The following is a 22,871-nucleotide window of genomic DNA, read 5'->3' as shown; positions in this document are numbered from 1 at the left end:
TCTGGATTTGCAATGATTTTTAATACACTCAAGTTTCCAGTGCATAGCTATGCACTATTTATTGGATTCTCAACATATAGGGCCTAATTCAGACCTGATTGCAGGACAAATTTGGTCTCAAAATGGACAAAACCATGCTGCACTGCAGGTGGGGCAAATGTAACACGTGCAGAGCGAGTTAGATTTGGGAAAGTTATTTTGTTTCTATGCAGCGTAAATATTGGCTGCTTTATTTTTTTCACTGCAATTTAGATTTCAGTTTGAACACATTCCACCCACATCTAACTCTTATCTGCATATGTTACATCTGCCCCACCTGCGGTGCAGCATGGTTTTGCCCATTTTGATAACAAGCCTGTATTAGGCCCATAGTAACTGTTGTGTGCTGATGCTTTCAAGCATAAGATATGTTGTTGTATTGACCTGTTTCTGTTTTGTTAAAAAAATGGTATAAATTGGCCCAGGTAATGGAATGCATAAAATAGAGATTTGCTTTCTGGGCAAGTGTGAGAGTTCAGTGTTTGCACCATGAGTAAGTACCTAGCAGACAATAGGTTTAACGCAGTATATTGCTGTGGCCGGAGACTCACCTGGCCACATGGATGTCCCAGCACTGAAGGGGTTTATCCCTGTGCTGCAAAGCCATCTTTAAACGACAATGGGCACTTGACATGTTTAAAATATGTTTTAACATTTTATAAGTAGTAATGCAAAATTGTAGGATTACATGATGTTATATGTATAAATATTTGAAATGTGATTTGAATGCATTTTAAAAGTAAAAATAACTCACTTTGTAAATGGATGGGGAAGTGATCCCCAGTTCCTTTGACTAGACTAGATGCTAATTTCCTAGCAGAAAATCTGAGGAATGACCAGATGCTGATCAGTGCACAGCAGGTAATGTCCCTTGTGTCTGCAGTCCTGTGTGCAAGGTGTCGGTAACGGGGGACTTCTGTGTTTCTCTGTGTAATGCGTCAGATTGTCTGATTGATATGTGAATCCTAAACGTATATGGTAGAGGAACTGATTGGTTGGAGACAGTGGCGTAAGTTCGTTCCAGTTGCCCGGTGGCAAGATATATATTGGTGCCCCCACAAACACACAGATACACAAACACACACCCCTATATAACCTTATAAAAAATATATATTTCTGATTAGATAGATAGATAAACACATATATATTTCAGAACTCAGCCACAGAAGCAATATTGTCGGCTATTAAATAACTGATTTAAGCTTCCAGGGGGAGGAGAGGTGCCCCCTTGGGAGCAGGAGCCCGGCGGCAGATGACTCCATTGGATAAAAAGGCTCAAGGCTGGCCTGTAAAATTATACATCTGCTTGTATCATCTTGCTGTAACGTCTTCTTCTATCCATAGGGGAGGGTCTTTTCAGGAATTATATTTGAGCAAATAAACACCAATGCTTCAAGACTACCGCTTAATCTTGTGCCAAACAAAGCCCCATTCTCCACCTGTTCTGGTATGAACCCAGCGCCTCCAAGCTCTGCTGTCTGCCAGCTACCACTCTAAAAGGCCTGGTCCATAGTCAGTGACCAGTGGGGGAAATCAGCCGACACCAGCCAGGTGTGTCAGCAGAATGTCCACGCATACAGCACAGCAAGCAATACGCAGGTGCCAGTGTGGGGACCTGAGTAAGTAACCGTGGTTCCAGACCCCACTGAATAGTGGGTGGAGTCAGTTATGGGCAGTAAATGACGGTTAGAAAGAATGCTCTATTGCATACTTGCCTACCCTCCCAGGAAGGTGGGCAAGTCTCCCGCATTCCCCCCAGAGTCCCCACTCCCCCCCGTAGCTGGGGAAAAGTGCCGTAAATCGCAGGTTCGGGGGAGGGGGCGGCACTAAAATGACGAGAATCGCCTCATTTCTCATCATTTTAGCCCCGCCCCCTACTCGCGGACCCGCAAATTGCAGTGTTTGTGTGGATGGGGGCGGAGCTTTGATACATAAACCTTGTCCCCGCCCCCCGACCTGCACATTTGGTTGTCCTCTCTAGGCTTTTCCTGGAGAGTGACATTAAAAAGTCGTCAAGTATGCTTTATTGGCCAGGACCCATCAGTCCAGAATCCCTCTCTGTGACAGTGAAGGGCATAGCCAGAGGGAGGGCAGGCGTCTGGGCACAATTGGGTGTTAAAAAAATTTTGGTTGCTCTGTCCAACCTTTTGGTGCAGAAGTATATTTTTTACTTACAAATTTCAGCAACAAACTGTTTTCATATATTTTGTTAAGAAGAAGAAAATTCAATTATTTTAATGCTGCACATTTGTATAATGCACACATGACCCATCAGGTTCATATATATGTGTGGAAATATGTGCCAGAGCCTCCCCAGCCAGCGACCTCACTGCATGTCACTGGAGGAATCTATAAGACGACAAAGTGTCACAATATTTGTATACTTCGAGACATTTAGGCCCAATTAGAGGCAATTATTTATCCTCATAAGTTCGGTTAAAAAATAATTTTTAGAAAAATGTAATCAATTTAGAGTTCTAATCATATGAATAAGTTAAGAATAAAAATAATTTGAATACTTTTGATTGGAGAACACTAAATACGATGTCATCTGGCAGTGAGTCATCCGTTAGGGCTAAGGACCAGGACTTTTCGGACAGAATATCTGAAGTCAGGGACAGGCCTTCCATCTCCGCTAGTGGAATCTAAATGAGGGAAAATGTCCAAGAATAAGAAAAGAGCAAAGGCAAACAAAATGTCACCTAAAGGTAAAAATCTCATCCTATGACACAACATAATACTGCATCACTCATGTAGGAGGTGCACAAAGAGTCAAAACTAAAACTGCTGTGTTGTATCCATTACCGATAATCACAGATTTACAGATTTGCCGTTTATTAAAATAAAACATACATTAGTTGTTTAAAATGTTTTTTTTTTTTTTTTCTAGAATGCTTTGCTGCTAGAACAAATGCTTCCCAAACTCAGTCATTACATTCCAGGATTTAGCCGTGCTTTACCACAGGTGAATGAATTAGTACCTCAGTCATTTGGATTTAACCTGATGGACTTAAGAATGGATCTCATTAAAACCTGAACAAGAATGGTGGAATATATATATCCCTCAGATCTCACAATGTGCAATTTCGGTCATGACAGAACTGCAAGTAGTAATAATGACATGTCTGTGCATACAGTATATAAAATGTATCCTTAATTCATATTACTTTTGAAAGTTTTGAGAGCGGAATGGACAAGTAACTTTCCATCTCATTAACATTATAAAACAATTGTACTGTATAATAGCGAAAATGTCATTGTGCCATGACACTTGGATAGTAGAAATTATTATTTCATCCATTTATAACCTGAGGTTGTTATATGCAAGTAACAATTGTTGCTCAATTTTAGCTTTTGAGTATATGACCTTGATAATGTCCCTGCATCTTTTATACTGACCAGCTGCCTGGTAACACTAACTATTTCTTTTGGTTGTATCTGGTTTTATCCTGTATTCTGCAGACATCAAGGGGTCAAATCAGTTAGGGACAAAGGGGGCTAGCTGCTGCTGCACCAGAGTGCAAATGCTGGAAATGACACCCAAACTTGCCTCCCTCTGGGCCCAATCTCACAATGGACTCATTTTTGTAAAGAGCCCTATGGGGCAAAAAAAATTTAGCTAGCCCGGCTGTACAGTAAGTACGACACACACTTATTTGCTGAGGTAAAGACATTGGATTGACTCCTAAATGTACTATGGATGATGTTTCAATTGACAGAATTGTACTATTATGCAAAGTTATAATATATTTCTTTAGATTTTTAAACACATATCTTTGATTAGTGGCATCTCTTACACTATGTGGCCTATTCATCAAGTGAAAAAATATATGTACTAAATATATTTGGAATACACACCGAATAGACATTGGAGGTATTCAGCCTCCTTTTCAAAATATCACTTCCAAAGAGCTGATACTTTTTCTACGGAGACAGCTTTTCAGAAGCGCAATATACTTATCTCCCCTGTGTCTCCTCTACTTCTTTAATTTACTCATCTGTGGTCTGCTCTCCCTACCCACATTCTATCCCCTGTGGCTGATCTCCCCTAGCGCATCTTCTCAAAGTGTTTGTCTCTGCTCCCTCCCTGCATCCTGTCCCCCCCGATGCCTGCTTCCATGCCTGCTGTCCCATGTACACGAGACGGTCTCCTTGCTTACTGTCATCGGCGGCTGGAAACCTGAGTGCTGTGGCAGGTGGACAGAGCTGAAACCAGAAAAAAGAAGAGTGGGACCACTGGGTGGCAGGGAACAGGTTCCCAGCACCATCTCTCGTGGGGCGTCATGGATAGTGTAATGGTTAGCATTACTGCTTCACAGTGCTGAGGTCATGGGTTCAAGTCCCACCATGGCCCTAACTGTGCGGAGTTTGTATATTCTCCCCGTGTTTGCGTGGATTTACTCTGGGTACTCCGGTTTCCTCCCACGATCCAAAAATATGCTTGTAGGTCAATTGGCTTCCAACAAAAATTAACTCTAGAAAGTCTTCATGCACATGTGGTAGGGAATATAGATTGTAAGCTCCACTGGGGCAGGGACTGATGTGAATGTTCATATATTCTCTGTAAAGCGCTGCGGAATATGTGTGCACTATATAAGAAACTGTTAATAAATAAATAAATCTCTCTGGGTCCCCGTTGTTACTCTTTTCGTTCCCATCACTACTACTCGCAGCTGAAGAGTGCAGACTCTCTGTTCATGCAAGCTGCGTCAACTCAGAACCCTTAGTTGTGTTGGCATGTTGGAGAGCCACAGCAATGAGTACACAGTAAGAAGGAATTAAATAAATCCATCTGCTGCAACTGCAATGCCAGCTTGTGCACGCTATCGGATGCTGTATGCCATCTTAGGATGGCATATCGTAACACTTAAAAAGTTCTGGGGAAAAAATGCTGAAGTAGATGGACTGTGGAATTATCATGAGAGAATAGTAAACAGGAGATATTACATCACTGAGACCTTCTGAGGTACAAGGTTATTAATTCTAGAAAAGTACAGTAGCTGACAATTTTCAAATGCTTTTGTAGAAAATAAGTGATGATGAATTGACCCCTATATATTATACTGTATACAATCCACAAACTAGTATGGTTACTCTGTATATGCTTTGTACAGAGTGGCTTTACGAGAAGTGTGCAAGCTGCACCCATAGGTCACCCTCGGAGGGGGTGAAACCAAAATACCGGCCCCTCCACAATGACAGGAGTCAGGTGCTGCAGTTGGGTATTCTCCAGCAGTGCACTCTTGTATATACTCTTGTATATATGTGATTACACACTAATCAGTGATGGATGACTGATGGATGATATTAAGTTGGTCTTAGAATCCCATATAACTTTAAAATATAGAATCAATAGTTCCTGACTGTCCCTAACTAAGTGCGCTTAGTCGCATGAAACGCGTTGGTCAGCATCTCCCAACTTCTACTTTCAGCGGCACGCTGTCCCCACCACCCGCAGCAACCCCCAGCGACCCGCCGTCAGAACTTCCGGCGACTTCCGGGCATCGGCAGAGATGGAAGAGCAGTGCAGCGGCTGCCACAGACGCGTGGTCCAGCCAGTCTCTCCAGCAAGCCACCTCTCCTCTCAGCTCAAACACCGCAGACCATCACGGAAGGCTCAAGCACGGAGGTACATATAGCGAGATAGGGACAGTGCCGCACAGAGCAATTTGTTCTTAAATCACAAACACCAATTCCCCAAAAGGGTGTAAACATTGCTTTTAACATAATTTTCTTTCACAGGTACCACTCATTACTTATATTTATATCACCCAGCACCCCATAATATTTATCAATTCAACTAAAAATAATAGTGCTCTTTATTCTTCCATTATTACTAATCCCATTATAAGAGCTGCTGTAATAGGTTAGCGCAGAAACACACAAACCATTCAATAAATTTAAATTGACATAACAATGATAGGTACAAAGTATATCAAGAAAATAAGTCAGACGCTGTTCCATCCTAAACATACTATGCATGTATCCACCAAATGCCCAATACTCCGTGCACCTTCAGTTTCTGTTACATTCATACTTCAACTACAATTACTTCAAAGCAGTCACTAGGGGTGAATTTCCCATTATGAATATGAGGCAGATACCTAAGAGTACCACTTGGGGGCAGATATATTCAGTCCGAAATTTTACCTGTAACCAAAAAATACCATAAACCATACCATAAACCATGGGTCTTCAAACTGTGGCCCTCCAGATGTTGTGAAACTACATGTTCCAACATGCATTACCACATTTTTTCATATAAGAGCATGACAAAACTGTCAGGGAATGCTGGGACATGTAGTTCCACAACATCTGGAGGACCACAGTTTGAAGACCCATGCCATAAACCATCTTGATTGGAGTATGGACAGGCAGGACCTGTTCATACAGCCCCTGCAAGCTGCCCTACTTAGTAAATATGTATACAGTATTAAAAATATATTGCCATAGCTAATTTCTTTTTTCATTGTTGTATTATATTTTTATATGGTTTATAGTTATGCAACTGGAGTGGCCACTAGTTTGGAGACTAAGGGCCTAAATCAGAACTGACCGCAGGGCACATTTTGTTTGAAAATGGACAAAACTATGTGCACAGATGTAACATGCAAAGAGTGTTAGATTTGGGTGGGTGTATGAAAACTGAAATATAAATTGCAACTATAAAAAGAAAGAGGTAGATTTGGGTGGGGTTTGTACTTAAAACTATTTATATTGCAGTGCAAAAATAAAGCAGCCAATATTTACTCTACACAGAAACAAAATAACACCCAAATCTAACACTCTCTGCACGTTACATCTGCCCCACTTGCAGTGCACATGGTTTTGTCCATTAGAGAATGAATTTGCTTTTGCAAGTGAACCAGAACCAGGCTCAAAATGTGACCTGCAATCAAGTCTGAATTAGGCCCTATGGGCAGTCACATTCATAGAATGCTGGTGTATCTTGGAGGTGCAATATGCTTGATGGGCTTTTGTTAAAGATACTTGAGAGGATTTTAATCTGATTGTTTTTGTATTTTATGCTCAATTCTAGTACAGACAATTAATTTGGCAATTTGTGGCATTTTGATGTTATTCAACCACTAATTTACTAAATAGGACAATGTCTGCTCCTTTGTATTTGAGAAATCCACTGGCCTAAGTACCATGGATGCCACTACAGCTTCCAGTGCCTTCAGCTTCTGCCTCCAAATCCCACTGCTCCCCCCTCCATGATGTGGAGGCGGCAGTGGAGCGGGGCATATGGCAGCCAGCCTGGCCAGCCCACTCTGCTCCTACCTGGCCAGCTCTGCCTATCAGCTGGCTCCCGGCAGCAAAGCAGTGAGTGTCACAATTGATTGGTATTTAGGTGCGGGGCCTAATACTGGAATGTGACCTGTGCTGTAGTCAGGTAGTGTGTCTCTTGATTGCTTCACCTCCCCTTTTCTCTCTCTCCCCCCTCTTTCCCTGACACCGTCTCTCTCCCCCCACAAGACATGGTCTCTCTCTTCTGCACTGACATGGTCTTGCTCTCTCCCTGATACTGTCTCTTTCTCAATCTTTCTCCCCCTGACACTATATCTCTTTATCACTCTTTCTGACATTCTCTCTCCCTCTCTTATCATGTTCTGTGCTTTCTCTATGACGGACTCTCTCTCCCCCCCCCCCCCCGACACACTTCTCCCTCTGACATGGTCTCTCTCTTCCCCTATCTCTCTATCCCTGGCACGGTCTCTTTCTCTCTCTCTAATATTGTCGCTTCCATATTGCTCTCTCCCTGACACTGTCTCTCTCTTTAACACGGTGTCTTCCCCATTTCTCCCTTTGGCACTGTGTCTCTTCAAACTCACATTTAAATTGCAGTGTAAACGTTAAGCTGTGGACTACATGCAAAAGCAGCCAGTATTTACCTTGCATGCAATAAAACAAATGTATGTGCACCCCTCACATCACAACACTGTCCACAGCTACATGCTTTTTTTTTTTTGCTTTACTCCAACCTCAGAATCAGTCCCAGTGAGAGTACAGTGTAAACATTATGGCCCTTATTCAGATCTGATTGCAGTACAAATTTGTGTGGAAAATGGGCAAAACCATGTGCACTGCAGGTGGGGCAGATGTAACATGTGCAGAGAGAGAGTTACATTTGGGTGGGGTGTGTTGAAACTGAAATCTAAATTGCAGTGTAAAAATAATGCAGCCAGTATTTACCCTGCACAGAAACAAAATAACTCACACAAATTTAACTCTGCACATGTTACATCTGCCCCCACCTGCAGTGCACATGTTTTTTCCCATTTTCCAAACAAATTTGTACTGCGATCAGATCTGAATAAAGGCCTATGTTGGATAAAGGAAGTGCATAAGGAGGAGACTGACCTGTTTTTCAGAAGAGCATTTTTCATATGAAGGGAGACCATAATGATGGCATACAGAACCAGAAAGGTTATCCATAAGCTTCATCTCCCCCTCTAAAGATCCCTGGATTAGCAGTGATATTGTATCAAACATGTGTCTTTCCTGTAAACGGTGGTAAGTGTTAGTAATGTTCTCAAGGCAAAATAAATCAAAAATCCTTACAACAAGAACTATTTATCTTTATGTATTTAGTGAAAGACTAATTAAAGAAAACGGTCATATAACGTGGTATATGTGAACGAACTATGTTTTCTGCTTACTTTTGTTATTCCGCTAACTGATCAGCCTGTTTCTATTGCACCGGCTGAGTAGACCCAGGGTTACGCACAGTTGCACACAGCGGAAAAATAATTATATCAGGAGTAAGTTGCGAATGGATTTTCTGCTTACTGACTATCGGTGGGATTTTCCCAATCCATTTGCAGCCTTGCACAGGGCGGGTTTTCACTCTGGCCGGGCTGCAGCTATCTGATCGCAGGGCTCGGCTAAATTGCAAAGCTGCACCCAGGTCTGAATGACCGGCAATATACAGTAGTTACACAGGGATAATTTAACCTGCATTTTAACCTTGTGGTAAACCATGGGTTAACCAGCGCTAAGCCATACATTCCGTGTAAAAAAGCAGAATCTATGGGTTACCTGTTGTGCTAAATCCAAGAGGATGTATTTTAATCCTATGGCTTTAAGAAAAAAATGCTTTAGGGCTTAACAAATAGGGATATTTCATACACCCCCTGCCCCCCCCCCCCCCCCCCAAAAAAAACCAGGTTAATGTAGCAAATCCTCTTCTCCAATATCCAATCAAAACCTGTTTTCACATGAATAATTTATTTTTCAACTTCAAAGTCAGCAGAATAGAATCTTTCTTCTAATATATATATACATTTTATATACCCTCATAGCAAGTGCCACCTATGGTTTTTATTTTGGTATTTTCTATAGCAAATGTGACAAGGGGAGCTCTAGTTTACAATAGAACACTCATTTAATGCTCTGAACAAGTTTAATGATGTTCTGAAGCAGTTTAGCTATGCCAAACCAGGGGGGTCCCATTTCCTGAATTTGAACCACCTTTCCTAAATATGCAATTGACTGATCTGACTTGTTAGCATGCATTATAATTGCTTACCATGGGATGAACTAATGACATCTGAGAGTCAACTTTATCCTTCATGTTACTTATATATCCATAAGGGTTGTCCTGAGAGTAGCCAAGGTCTCTTCCAGCCCAGAGAAATGTATCGCTATCTGGACTTTGTATGTTCTGAATTTGAAACTCGAGCTCCATTTCTGCCTCTAGCTCAGCCTCCTCCTTGGCTTCTTTGTTGCTTTCTTCTAAGTGTTTCATGAGTACAGCAATCACCACATTGACCAGTACAAACTGTGCTGTTAGCACAAATGACACAAAGTAGAGTGGGGAGATGACCGTGTTGTAACAGGTTGATTCCTCGTTGCAGTCACGCAGGGTGTCCTGTCAAAAATAAAATACAGGCACAGGATACAGTAATGTCAGTATTGCCATCATGGACAGTGTAATGGGTGGCATTACTGCCTCACAGCACTGAGGTTCTGGGTTAGATACCCACCATGGACCTAACGGTGCAGAGTTTGTATATTCTCCCTGTGCTTGCGTGGGTTTTACTCCCGGTACTCCGGTTTCCTCCCATAGCCCAAAAATATACTGGTAGGTTGTTTGGCTCCCAACAAAATTAACCATACCATGAATGTGTGTGCGTGTACATGTGGTAGGGAATATAGATTGTAAGCTCCACTTGGGCAGGGACTGATGTGAATGTTCAACTATACTCTATAAAGCGCTGCGGAATATGTCTGCGCTATAGAAGAAACTGTTAATAAATAAAATAAATTAATTATGTACTAATTGGTTGAAGGGTCCTTGCTCCAGTGGCCATTTATTATTGCATTTATCAATTTCTCATGTCACTATTTTCTGTGCATTATACTAAATGTACTTATGCTTTTCATATAGCTGAGAGACAGTGTGAGATGCAGCTTGTAGCAGTGTGACTAAGTAATGCAGAAAATGCATTATAACACTATTCTCCTGCTGTGAACACAATGAAATATCCCTCTAAAAAATGTTGTCTGGCATGTTATTGGTAATTATGATCTAGATATCTCCTGCTTCTGTACTCCCGATAACATTACCTTGTTCAGTAGATTTATGAAGACAAAATAAAATTGCATTTAATGTAAATTGATGGATGAGAATCCACTGTAGTCTGTGATTGTTGTAACATACGTTCTTGATAGGCCAATAAAGTGTTGTGTCTCTTATAGATACATAAAATTTGATGGCAGAGTTGAACCACTTGGCCATCTAGTCTGCCCTCCTTAAATTGATAATATAGATAGGTAAATATATATATATATATATATATATAATATAATATATATATTAAATATAGATAATATATATATATATATATATATATATATATATATATATATATATATATATATATATATGATAGCTATGCAGTATGTAGGTAGAAAGGTATGGAATAGATAAAATAGCTATGAAGTTGATGGAGTTTTAAGGTAGATAAATAGATATGGGTAGATAGAAATGATGGAAATATGTATATAAAGATGGTAAATAAGCATAATGCAGATAGACAGAGATACAGTATAAGTAAGATAGATTTGAGGGATGTAGACCGATATGAGGTAGAGAAAATGTAGGTAGCTATATAGATATATAAATATACATGAGGGAAGTAGATCTGAGATACATACAGTGTCATCACTAGTGGGGTACACTGGGTGACACCATCTATGGGGATGACACCAAATAGCAGAGCTTCTCTGTTATTATGGTATCACCCCCTCAAATTGGGTCACCGAGCTACCGGGAAAGGAGGCAGGCAGGCAGCCAAAAATAATTCAGACAAGCTCACACTGTTAAGGAACTTACGTTACCGGTGTGTGGCCCTGCGTGGTCGGTATCGCAAGTAAAAATTGGCTGGTACAGTCTATTTTCACTATGTAGCGGATCATTAATGAGGGCCATGCTGCAGAATGCAACATGTCCCCAGCATCCCCTCCACCTTCATTTGATATTGATATCAGAGGCTGCGGGGATAGCACCATGCTAATGCCAACAAATAGACTGCTAGCAATCAAATCATAGTAGCTTTGGGGGCCTTAGAGAAAGTCTCTAATGGGAATCTTGGAAGCTACACAAATAGGTAACATCATGCTATATCTAGGAGAATCTAGGTTGTTAAAGAACCATGACATGAAGACATCTGACTCTGGAAAGCATCATATTTATACACATACTTTATAACCATTCTACTAACTAAGCCCCAAAGAGAACCTCCACATACTGTAAACCCATGTTTACCTTCATAATCCCATTCCAGTTATCGCCTGTAGATACGCGGAAAAGCGTTAGAAAGGCCATTCCAAAGTTTCTAAAAGTGGCATGTCTCCCAAGACCCTCGCATGGATGAGAATTACTGCACTCTGTGAAATTATGCAAATAGGATGCTTACATTAGTTTTATTATCATTATACAGTACATAGTACTCATCTTTATTCTTCTTCTTCTGAACTCTTACCCAAGTCCCCAAACAGTTCAACTCCCAATGCAGCAAAAATAAAGAACAGCAACATAAACAGCAGGCCTAGGTTCCCCACCTGTAGAAGAAATGAAACAAATACTAAAATGATTGCTAGAATATATGAAGTACAGGAAACTTACAGTAACAAATTATAATTTATATAGTAAAATGTCAGTTTATTTTTCACATTCACATTTCTATTAACCAATTTTATTACATTACTTGCTAGTAGGGGGGAGGGAAAGGGAAGGTAGGGGATAAAAATATTGTGTTGGTGGTGTTTTTTTCAAGATGGGCATGTGTGATATAGTTTGTAAGTAGATATTAGAAAATTTAAAAATATTAGAAATTTACTAAAACAAGACAAAACCATGACAAAAGTATAATGTATGTACTTAAATTGGCTAAATACACAAATTCACCTAAAAAATATGGTGGGGGAAATTTACTAAAGGAAATTTGTAAAAAATAGGTATATTTGTATCCAGAAATACACTTATTTTTGACATTTACTATCCCGAAAATTCGGCAATTCGTATTCGCATTAATAGCACATCAATACGAATACGAATTGCCGTATTTTCAGGATAGTAAATGTCAAAAATAAGTGTATTTCTGTATACAAATACACCTATTTTTTTTTACAAATTTCCTTTAGTAAATTTCCCCCGGTATGTCTTAGCTAGCATGTATGTACATGAACGGGAGCTGCTTGTTCTGTAAAGCTCTGGAGAAAGCAATGTAGATCTAATAACATAATACCCCCTTTTCCACTGCATCCTTGACCCTGGTTATTCATTGCGTGATCATGTATCAAACCAGGGTCGAGGTGTGGTGTGAAATCACCGAAACATATAACCGGCATCAAGCAACCCAGCATTTCGACCCAGTTTATAAGAAGGGTTAAACTGGTGGACTTCTGCATAATGGTTTAGTGTGAAAGCTCTGACCCGGCATTGCTATCTGAAAATTGTATCAGTAAAAGGACAAGGCTGCGGAAAAGATAATTTGCCATCTTGTCATTGCTTTAATGAAGGGATAACCCAAGTCAATGTAAAAAGCATTTAAACAAGGATTTGTGTACCTGTGGAAGAGCTTGTAGAACTGTATCTAACAGAGCCCTCATTCCAACCGCCATCTTCAGTAACTTCAGAACTGCAAAGGGAATGCCAGTACATTGAATCAAGTTCTGTGCTCAACCACTTACTCATACTGCAGACCTAAACACTCATTATGTAATTAAATAGTAATTAATACAATATGCTCAGATGAAAATCGATGTTGTCTATGGCAGATAGTGGTGATCCTTAAACACATTTATAAGTTCTAATTATCCCTGACATATACCATGGGCCTACCCAATATATAAATATATATATATATATATAACATTTTAAATAACTCCTAAAATAGCTTTTCTTATATTCACTTACTCTGTAACTGCGCTACGGATGACTATTAGTCAATTACATACCCCTGGCGATTCTGAGAACCCTCATAATCCGAATAATTGTTGGATTAATGGGCAGTGATGCGTTCACTTCAATTTCTTCCAGTGTAATTCCCATAATGGAAAGAAGAACGATTGCCAAGTCTAATTGATTCCATCTGTACACACAAATAAAAATTTGTACGTAAAAAGGTGTTTTTATAGACTAGAAAAATTACCTTGCCAAGATCTAAAAATACAGTCTCAAAATTAGATACAAAATGTTAGTGCTACTTCAAAATAGGAATTTTATTTTAGTATAATAAAGGATATGTTAATTAATTTTTAAATCAATAATTGACATATACCTGATCATAATAAATAGATGCGTAAATGTAGTAACAATATTCAAAATACATATGTAATTACCAGGAACAAAAAATAAATCACCTGATTCAATGACCTATATAGGTCTAATGAAATAATGCATAGTTCGTATAATCCTATTCATACCCATAGTAGGCTTGAACACTATGGGCCAAATGTATCAAGCTTAAAAAAGTGATACATTGGAGAGTGATAACGACCATGTTACAGGCTGGGTTTGAAAAATGACAGGTAGGAGCTGGTTGTTTATTACTCTCCATTATATCACTTTTTGAAGCTTGATACATCTGGCCCTATGGGGTTTATATACCAAGCTATTGCTAACAAAACTCACCACTTCCCAGTGCATTTAAACCTGACATTTAAAAGTGCTATTGCCTTTGCTGGCTGGTAAAAAACATGGAGGCATTATGGATTAGGCATTGGCCTAAAGGAACAATCATCATATTATATGTATGTATGCTCATCTCCTGGGCTGTCACTGAAATGGCCTGTGCACAATTGTGCACAATCTTGCTTACAAAAGGTTCTATTACCTGGCAACTAAACAAATTTGATGATGATAGTTTTTGGGGTGCCGCACCCTGCACCTAGATATAGCGCTAGGGACCCCCAATATACAGAGAAGCCTTGACGCAGCTTGGGGGCATAGCATACACCTGCGCAGGTATATGTAACCAATATCTCTGAATTCTATTATCATGTAGTGTTCTAGATTGGTTACTAGCATTGCTCAGTGTGCTGAGGGGAAAAAAATGTCTTGTTTTACTTACCCAGTATTAACCCCTCCCTCATGCACCTGGGTAATGTTACTGAACTAATTGAGCATCTACCACTATCTGTATGTATGTTGTTAGAGGCAGAAGGGAGCCCATATTAGGAGGAGATGTGGGTCCTGATATGCCACATGGAGTAGTCTGGGGTTGCTCCAAGGTAGGTAGCTCTTAGTTTGGATATATCAAGTAAGGAGCCATTATCATGTGGCTCCTTGCTGGTTAATCGTAGACCCAATTTAGGGTAACGGTGGTGTAGGGTGCGGTGCTCCTGGACTGGATGGGCTGGGTGGCTTTAGTGCGGCATGCCCTTACATTCTATTAACACTTTTCCCTCACTAACTCTATCTCTCTCCTATTTTAATTACATTTCATTTATCGCTCTCTTTATATATATAGCTTCGGCTTCTTATCACTAATTATTAACACTTAGTATCTCACTGGCATGCCGCACTGGGCTTCCCAGCTTATGATAGTTTTTGGGGTGCCGCACCCGGCACCTAGATATAGTGCTAGGGACCCCCAATATACAGAGAAGCAAGCCTTGACGCGGCTTGGGGGCATAGCATACACCTGCGCAGGTATATGTAACCAATATCTCTGAATTCTATTATCATGTAGTGTTCAAGATTGGTTACTAACATTACTCAGTGTGCTGAGGGGAAAAAATGTCTTGTTTTACTTACCCAGTATTAACCCCTCCCTTGCATGCACCTGGGTAATGTTACTGAACTAATTGAGCATCTACCACTATCTGTATGTATGTTGGTAGAGGCAGAAGGGAGCCCATATTAGGAGGAGATGTGGGTCCTGATATGCCACATGGAGTAGTCTGGGGGTTGCTCCAAGGTAGGTAGCTCTTAGTTTGGATATATCGAGTAAGGAGCCATTATCATGTGGCTCCTTGCTGGTTAATCGTAGACCCAATTTAGGGTAACAGTGGTGTGGGGTGCGGTGCTCCTGGACTGGATGGGCTGGGTGGCTTTAGTGCGGCATGCCCTTACATTCTATTAACACTTTTCCCTCACTAATACTATCTCTCTCCTATTTTAATTACATTTCATTTATCGCTCTCTTTTTATATAGCTTCGGCTTTTTATCACTAATTATTAACACTTAGTATCTCACTGGCATGCCGCGCTGGGCTTCCCAGCTTATGATAGTTTTTGGGGTGCCGCACCCTGCACCTAGATATAGCGCTAGGGACCCCCAATATACAGAGAAGCCTTGACGCGGCTTGGGGGCATAGCATACACCTGCGCAGGTATATGTAACCAATATCTCTGAATTCTATAATCATGTAGTGTTCAAGATTGGTTACTAACATTACTCAGTGTGCTGAGGGGAAAAAAAATGTCTTGTTTTACTTACCCAGTATTAACCCCTCCCTCATGCACCTGGGTAATGTTACTGAACTAATTGAGCATCTACCACTATCTGTATGAAACAAAACAAATTTGGCAGTTTATTTTCTAACAAAACAGTGCATTTTGCCTTTAATGAGATTGCTGTTTTAAAAACTGCAGGCAAAAATCAATGAAAATGAGCTATTTTCATAAATCACTACTTAATGAATAAATGTGATTATCTACAACAGGCATGTCCAACCTGCGGCCCTCCAGCTGTTGTGACACTACACATCCCAGCATGCCTTGCCCTAGTTTTAGTATTCCCTAATAGCATAACTTTGGCAAGGCATGATGGGACTTGTAGTTTTAAAACAGCTGGAGGGCCGCAGGTTGGACATGCCTGATCTACAACTACAGTGTATGCCATCTTATCTCTGTTGGAAATCTTAAATGAACCCACTCCGAATTTACAAATGAGAAGTACAATAATGCTTTAATAATGCCACATTATGCAGAGATCCTGATACAATAGTTTACAGATTGGAATGAATAAGAGTGATTTACAAGATCTTGCTGCAATGGTGATGTGCGAAAGGTATCTTGTTTCTGGGAATGTTTTAATTATGTACAGATGTGTCCATTTAGATTTTTGCTGAGGAAGTCAAAATATCATGTATTGTGGCATATTGTAGCCGCCCGCAGCTGCACACTCGCCATTCAGAGCTACAGTACATCGAAGGGAAAACACTTGTGCTGCGGAATGAGATTTTTTCCCATTCTTCAGCACACCGCCCAGCCCTGGCCATGATCCAGAAGGTGACACACGGGCCATTTTCCACTTTAACTGGGGCTCCAAAATGGACAGAGTGAGTGGATTGTTATTTAAAAAGATCCCCTCAAAAGAAGGCAAAGGCATTCCAGACATTCCAAGTATGCTGAGAGCCTTCTTTGCATGTAATTGTATCTCCAGAACTCTCATTGACACTTGTAACGGCTCTGGAAGAAACTCCATGTCCCGCTTCTTCCTCCTACCAATGTGGAGGACCCTTAAATGGGACAAGTGGGACACCTCCATCACTTACATCTGGACTATTCCATGGTTCTACATGAATATGTCCAAGTTTGTGAGGGAGCACCAACTGGAGTGATTGAAACTCGACTTGTGGAAGCCAAAAACTCTCCACAAGCTCATCAAAGCCAAAGATGTTATGGAACTGATTTCAGGGCTCCCTTCAGCAACTGTCAAGTTTGTCTGGGAGTAGGTGGCCTCCATAAGGCTTACAAATAGACACAAGGACATGTCATGGATGGCCATCCAGGAGGGGGGCTTACCTCACCGGTAATTCATGCACTCCTGCAACATTTGTAGGTACAGACATTGTCCCCGATGCTTTGTTCATGAGGAAACATCTATGCACCTCTTCTGGGACTGTCTAAGTATCTACTTATAATCAACTCCTTTCAAATGGAATTACAGTTTATGGACATACTAAGAGACACATAAAGGAAAACTGGTACTTATTTCCTAGCACGGCGCCCACGATCTAGATTGTATGTGTTGGGACGATATCGCAAGCATTGTATGCATCTTATGTGTTTGTGCATGGACGAGATCGACGAGATATACAATCTATACAATTGAAAAGATTTTTAATTGTATGTACAATATCGCATCTTATACCCCTTTCACACCAGCCTAAATTCCCGGGTTGGATCCGGGAACAACCCGGGACTAGCTCTGGTGTGAAAGGTTCCAGGGACAAATTCCCGGGCTAATTTGCTGGCAATTCAACCCTGCTAGGTAGCAGGGTTGCTCCCGGGTCCTTCCAGGGTTACTGGTTGGTGTGAAAGGTGCAGGGACATGTCCCTGCTTCCCGTGTTGCCTCTGCTAGTGCTGATTTGCTAGCAGGGCAACTTCCTGTTGTGGTGGACACTCACAGACAGAATCATTAGAGGGGAAGATGCTTTCAAATGCCTTTTAATTTGTTTTATACAAGTAAACAAAGGCTGAAACACTACAAATGTTTTGTGTCTTAATTATTAATAATCAATAATCTAATGTGGCTCGGTGGCTCGCTGCGCTCTCCACACTATATAAAATTAACTCCACGCCAACGTGGATAGTGGGGGTATGAAAAGGTCGGAGGACGCGTGCCGCCACCCCTCGCGGGCTCGCTGCGCACGCCACGCTTCGGGTTGGTGTTGATGGATCTTTTATCTTATGGATCTCATGGATCTGATTGCCTTACTAACCAAAGCTTCAGGAATTATTGGAGAGTGACTGTGTGTAATTTTCTGTAATATATAATTTTCTGTAATATATGTTTTATATTTACCGGCCAGTGAATTGTATAATTAATGTACTTTTTTTGACTTAACAGTAAAATATTTTAAATATATATTTCCGGACTAGCACTGTTTTTCTTTTCTGTTGGATGCCCTAGGGACTGAATTTAAAGACTCTGTGCCCAGGAATTGTTTTTTATACCTTTCGGTACTGTATGAACTATTCCCTGGAACCCACACATATGGGGCAACCTGGGAGGCCTGGCGCCTTATAAATTATGTTAAGGACATTTTTTGGTTTGCCAGAAATTGTCTCATACTGATGAGGGAAAGAATGTTCATCCAGGACTGTTGAGGGCTGGTTCACAGCCTGCTCAGAGACTATTCCATTTGGGATAGCCCTGAGGAAGAAGGGGACTAAACACCCCTTCTGATCCTCTCCCCTTGTTCGAACTGTTTTCTAAGACTTTGGGACCATGGCCCTTTCCCTCTCACTTCACAATGTCCAATGTAAAGTGCTGCAGAATATGTATGCGCTATATAAGAACCTGTTCATAAATAAATGTTTTGTTGATGTCTTTCTATTTATTGCCCTCCCCTAATATGTGTCTGGTCCATAAAGCTTTGGGCTTGTGATTCCCCCTCCCTCACCCCCCGACCCTCCACACCCGTAGCCTTGTATAATGTTTAAAGTTTGAATGCATAGTTTAGTCTATAGTGTGAGTTTATCTTCTACTGTATTTTATAATATGTACTATACTGTCTGCATGTGTACTGTATTTTGGCTGTGCTGCGACATGGCATATATGTTATAATTATTGTCTGTTTTTTACATTCTTTATGTACAATAAAGACATGCTTTTTTAATCAATAAGATGTAACGTGCAGAGAGAGTTAGATTTGGGGGAGTTATATTGTTTCTGTGCAGGGTAAATACTGGCTGCTTTATTCTTGTATAGCAATTTAGATTTCAGTTTAAACACACCTCTCCAAAATCTATCTCTCTCTGCACATGTTACATCTGCCCCAACTGCAATGCAGCCTGGTTTTGTCCATCTGTAAAAATTGCAGCTTGGTTAGCAGATCTGAATCAGGCCCATAGTGACACTCAAGTGAATTTCATGATATTTTTTTTCCCAATACAAAAGTTGTGCAGGTGTATTTGCCAACTGTGCTTTCACTGTCATTGGCATTGAGTGTCCTGAACGCTCACAGAGCATAGTAAAAGCAAATATATTATTATGTTTACATTTATAGTTACAATCCTAATGACTTTATAAAATGATCATGTTCCTGCCCTTCATTTGTAAGGCAGGTGTATACTGTATGTTTACATTTCTAGTTACTGTGTGTGATCATACTGTATTAAGTGGTTCTGTAGCTGAGCGCTGGGATCATTTGTAAAGCATGTTATGAATGCATGTCTGCTCCCACATCTTTATACTGCATTTAACATTAAGTAGTTTGTGCACTATTTTACAGTACTGGATTCATTTGGAGACCTCACGCATTAGCAATGGTGATTTTCAAAAGCGACATCTTGTGGATGAACATAAGTATTACACTCGCAGGCAACTCCTTACGCCGCCAAATGTTTTACTAAACCTCAATGAGCCATGGTGCAAAATAATATGACACTGACTACTGTATCACTCTATGCACCAAAGGGAGGATAGATGAGCAAGGCTACATCTGTGTGTATATATATATATAATCAGGAGCATTGCTACCCACTACCTTCACTGCTCTGCCATCTCCCATGTAATAGTATGGGTAGCGTGAGCTTCGGAACCTACAGTACTACCACTGCTGTTCTTTGCCATTCTCCCCTATGGATATTGGGGGCTACCACATGTTTTGCTGTGTCAGGGTACTCGCTATGCTAAGCACATCTTCATGTATGATTTTTGAAGAGGTAGTGTTCCATAAATGGAGGAGGTATTGTTCCATGTAAAGTTGTGGGACTATGTATGCCAAGCAAAAGTATTTCCATATTATCCTAATTACATGTAAAATCTGTTATGACATTTTAATATAGATTACTATTTTGGTAAACAGGTATTACACATTATTGTACGGACAATGTAATGGTTAGCATTACTGCCTCACAGCACTGAGGTCCCGGGTTCGATTCCCACCATGGCCCTAACTGTGCGCAGTGTGTATATTCTTCCCGTACTTACGTGGGTTTCCTCCGGGTACTCAGGTTTCTTCCCACAATCCCCAAAAAATATACTGGTATGCTAATTGGCTCCCAACAAATTAACCCTAGAATGTCTGTGTGTGCGTGTACATGTGGTAGGGAATATAGATGTAAGCTCCACTGGGGCAGAGACTGATGCGAATGTTCAAATATTCTCTGTAAAGCTCTGCATAATTTGTATGAGCTATATAAGAAACTGTTAATAAATCATTTATTTATAATATATATTTTTTTTTATTTTGTTCTGTTATCAATATACTTTAATGTCTTCAGAAAATTGATGGAAATCAGAAGAATTTTGCACCCTAACAAAGGACAAACCTCAAAGTGAATAGCCCGTAAAACAGGGGTTCGCAAAAATTTTTGACTCACGGCACCCTGAAGCATCAGAAATTTTTTCGCGGCACCCCTAGGCTAAAGGTTTCTCATTGAGAAAGTCAGAAACAAATATTAAATTAAATAAATTGTGTTTATATCTCATCCTTCGGATCAGTTATGTTGTAATGGACAAAATGTACTTCTGTTTGTCCATAATTTGACTATTATATTGGATATAAATAACTTGAATTGGTCCTGGACCATCAACCCAGGGCACCCCTGCAAGTCCCCCAGGGTGCCACGGCACACAGTTTTGGGAACCACTGCTGTAAAATACTATATTGCAGTTATGTGTTAGCTAGCCTAAGCTTGTCAGCACAACATTTCTATATGCTAGTAATATATCACTTATACTGTACCTGTCTTTAAAAAATCGTCGGAAACCAAAAGCAATCATTTTGCAGCCTGATTCAAGAACAAAAATCAAGGTGAATATGTAGTTACAGATCTTCAGAGCATCATCTAACACCTGGAAGAAAATAATCATTATTAGTTTTACATGAACTAAGTTTTTGGTGTAATATATATGTACATGTGACTACTTTAGATCCACAACAATACAAACTGGTTGTTGTTTTACATTGTTCGTAAATCCATCTAAGCCCATATGAGACTAGAATGTCATCTAGTTCTCTATAGAACTTGGTAATTGCCCGCTACCCTCTGTCACAGGATTTATGTGGACTTAGTGCCGTATTTTTATTTAGTATTATGCCTTATTTAAGAACTTTTATTCTTGAGTTTTCTTTTTGATACAGTAATTGCTTGCTACCTTCTAAATAGAGGATTCCTATGGGAGTAATTATGTTTGTTTTGAAACCATTTTGTTTATAAATGTGTTATGCTATGAACTTTTGTTTTCTGATTCAGGTAACAATGTAAATATCTTATTGGATACCAATATGCCTATTCCAAGCATGTTTAAATTGTACTACTGTATTTACCTCAACCATCTCCGATGGGAGGCTATTTCACTTATCTATTACTCTTTCTGTGAAGTAATTCTTCCTCAAATTTCCCCTGATTTCCTCTGGATGATTAAGCAAATCATCCACAGCCGTGTGGGGATTTGCGGGGAATCTCTGCATGTGAGGGCGGCGGCCGACACTGTGGACGGGGTCTGGTGGACTGGCAAGGCTGCAAAATTGTGTGTCAACCAGAATAAGGTCCATTATCTCTATATTGTATGTTTTTTTTTATTATTTTAACATACAGGGGTACTTTGGGAATACCCCATAAATATTCCATTGTACATTTGTCGACTCTGCTCCATGGGTGACATTTAATGGGATGCGATTTTTAGTAAGGTTCTGAAATCACACATTATCACATTTTCTGAAATTGGGAATTCCTTTTAAAAAAATCGACTATTTGTAAACCATATCCATGCAAAAGTTATGGATGTGGGTTTGCCCAAATAGTTCTATCTCTTCATGCAATCCCAGAGTCCATTATGCTGAGATCAGGGATCTACCGAGCCATCCCATCACTTCAAGGACAACTTGTTCTTCTTTTGCATAAAAAAATATATAAAAACAATAGTACATAAAGATCAGTTCTGCATTTAACATAAAGCACAAACAACAATGTTACATTTTAAAAGGAAATAAAACAAAATGTGAGAGAGAGGAAAGGAAACACAAACGGCAATCATCATAATCTCATTCAATCAAAATCCATGGGGTAACTAAGTGTAACATTAAAAACATGCACATAAAATTGCTAGGTTAGCAAAAATGTAATAAAAGTAACTAAGCAGTAGGTCGAGGACTTAATTACTCCACCAAAAGAGAACAGTATTAGCAATAAGAAAAACAAGAATTCCTATATTATCTCAATCAAGTCTGGCGATGCTAAATGGGACTCATAATAATTAGACCAGGGTGGCCATCTAGTCAGGGGGGAGTTTGAAGCCATGGAATATTTAAATCTAATAGTTTCCATTTCGTTACTTCGAATATCTGCAGTAATCTTGGGTAGGTGAGGGGGTTCTGGGGGGGGGGGGGGGGAAGCAATGTATGAATACAATTTCAG

The 22,871-nt window shown here is 40.1% G+C and overlaps 1 protein-coding gene across 5 annotated transcripts in view; it reads right to left on the bottom strand.

Annotated features, from left to right (window-relative positions):
* Nucleotides 1-22,871, bottom strand: part of CACNA1G (calcium voltage-gated channel subunit alpha1 G) — a 317,812-nt gene that overhangs the window by 22,020 nt on the left and 272,921 nt on the right. For 4 of the 5 annotated variants that reach the window (XM_083148097.1, XM_083148094.1, XM_083148096.1 and 1 more), the window contains 8 exons: nucleotides 21,197-21,306; nucleotides 13,507-13,640; nucleotides 13,117-13,187; nucleotides 12,030-12,108; nucleotides 11,813-11,934; nucleotides 9,572-9,913; nucleotides 8,404-8,544; nucleotides 2,559-2,684 (listed from right to left, as the gene is read on the bottom strand). In XM_083148097.1, the coding sequence (XP_083004223.1) occupies nucleotides 2,559-2,684; nucleotides 8,404-8,544; nucleotides 9,572-9,913; nucleotides 11,813-11,934; nucleotides 12,030-12,108; nucleotides 13,117-13,187; nucleotides 13,507-13,640; nucleotides 21,197-21,306 (1,125 nt within the window). The remainder of the gene's footprint in view (nucleotides 1-2,558; nucleotides 2,685-8,403; nucleotides 8,545-9,571; nucleotides 9,914-11,812; nucleotides 11,935-12,029; nucleotides 12,109-13,116; nucleotides 13,188-13,506; nucleotides 13,641-21,196; nucleotides 21,307-22,871) is intronic. The other variant, XM_083148098.1, reaches the window with a different exon arrangement.

The sequence above is a fragment of the Crinia signifera genome, chromosome 6 (assembly GCF_055691185.1).
Source record: "Crinia signifera chromosome 6, ASM5569118v1, whole genome shotgun sequence".
NCBI lineage: Eukaryota > Metazoa > Chordata > Amphibia > Anura > Myobatrachidae > Crinia > Crinia signifera.
This window is presented reverse-complemented; position numbering and strand designations above follow the sequence as displayed.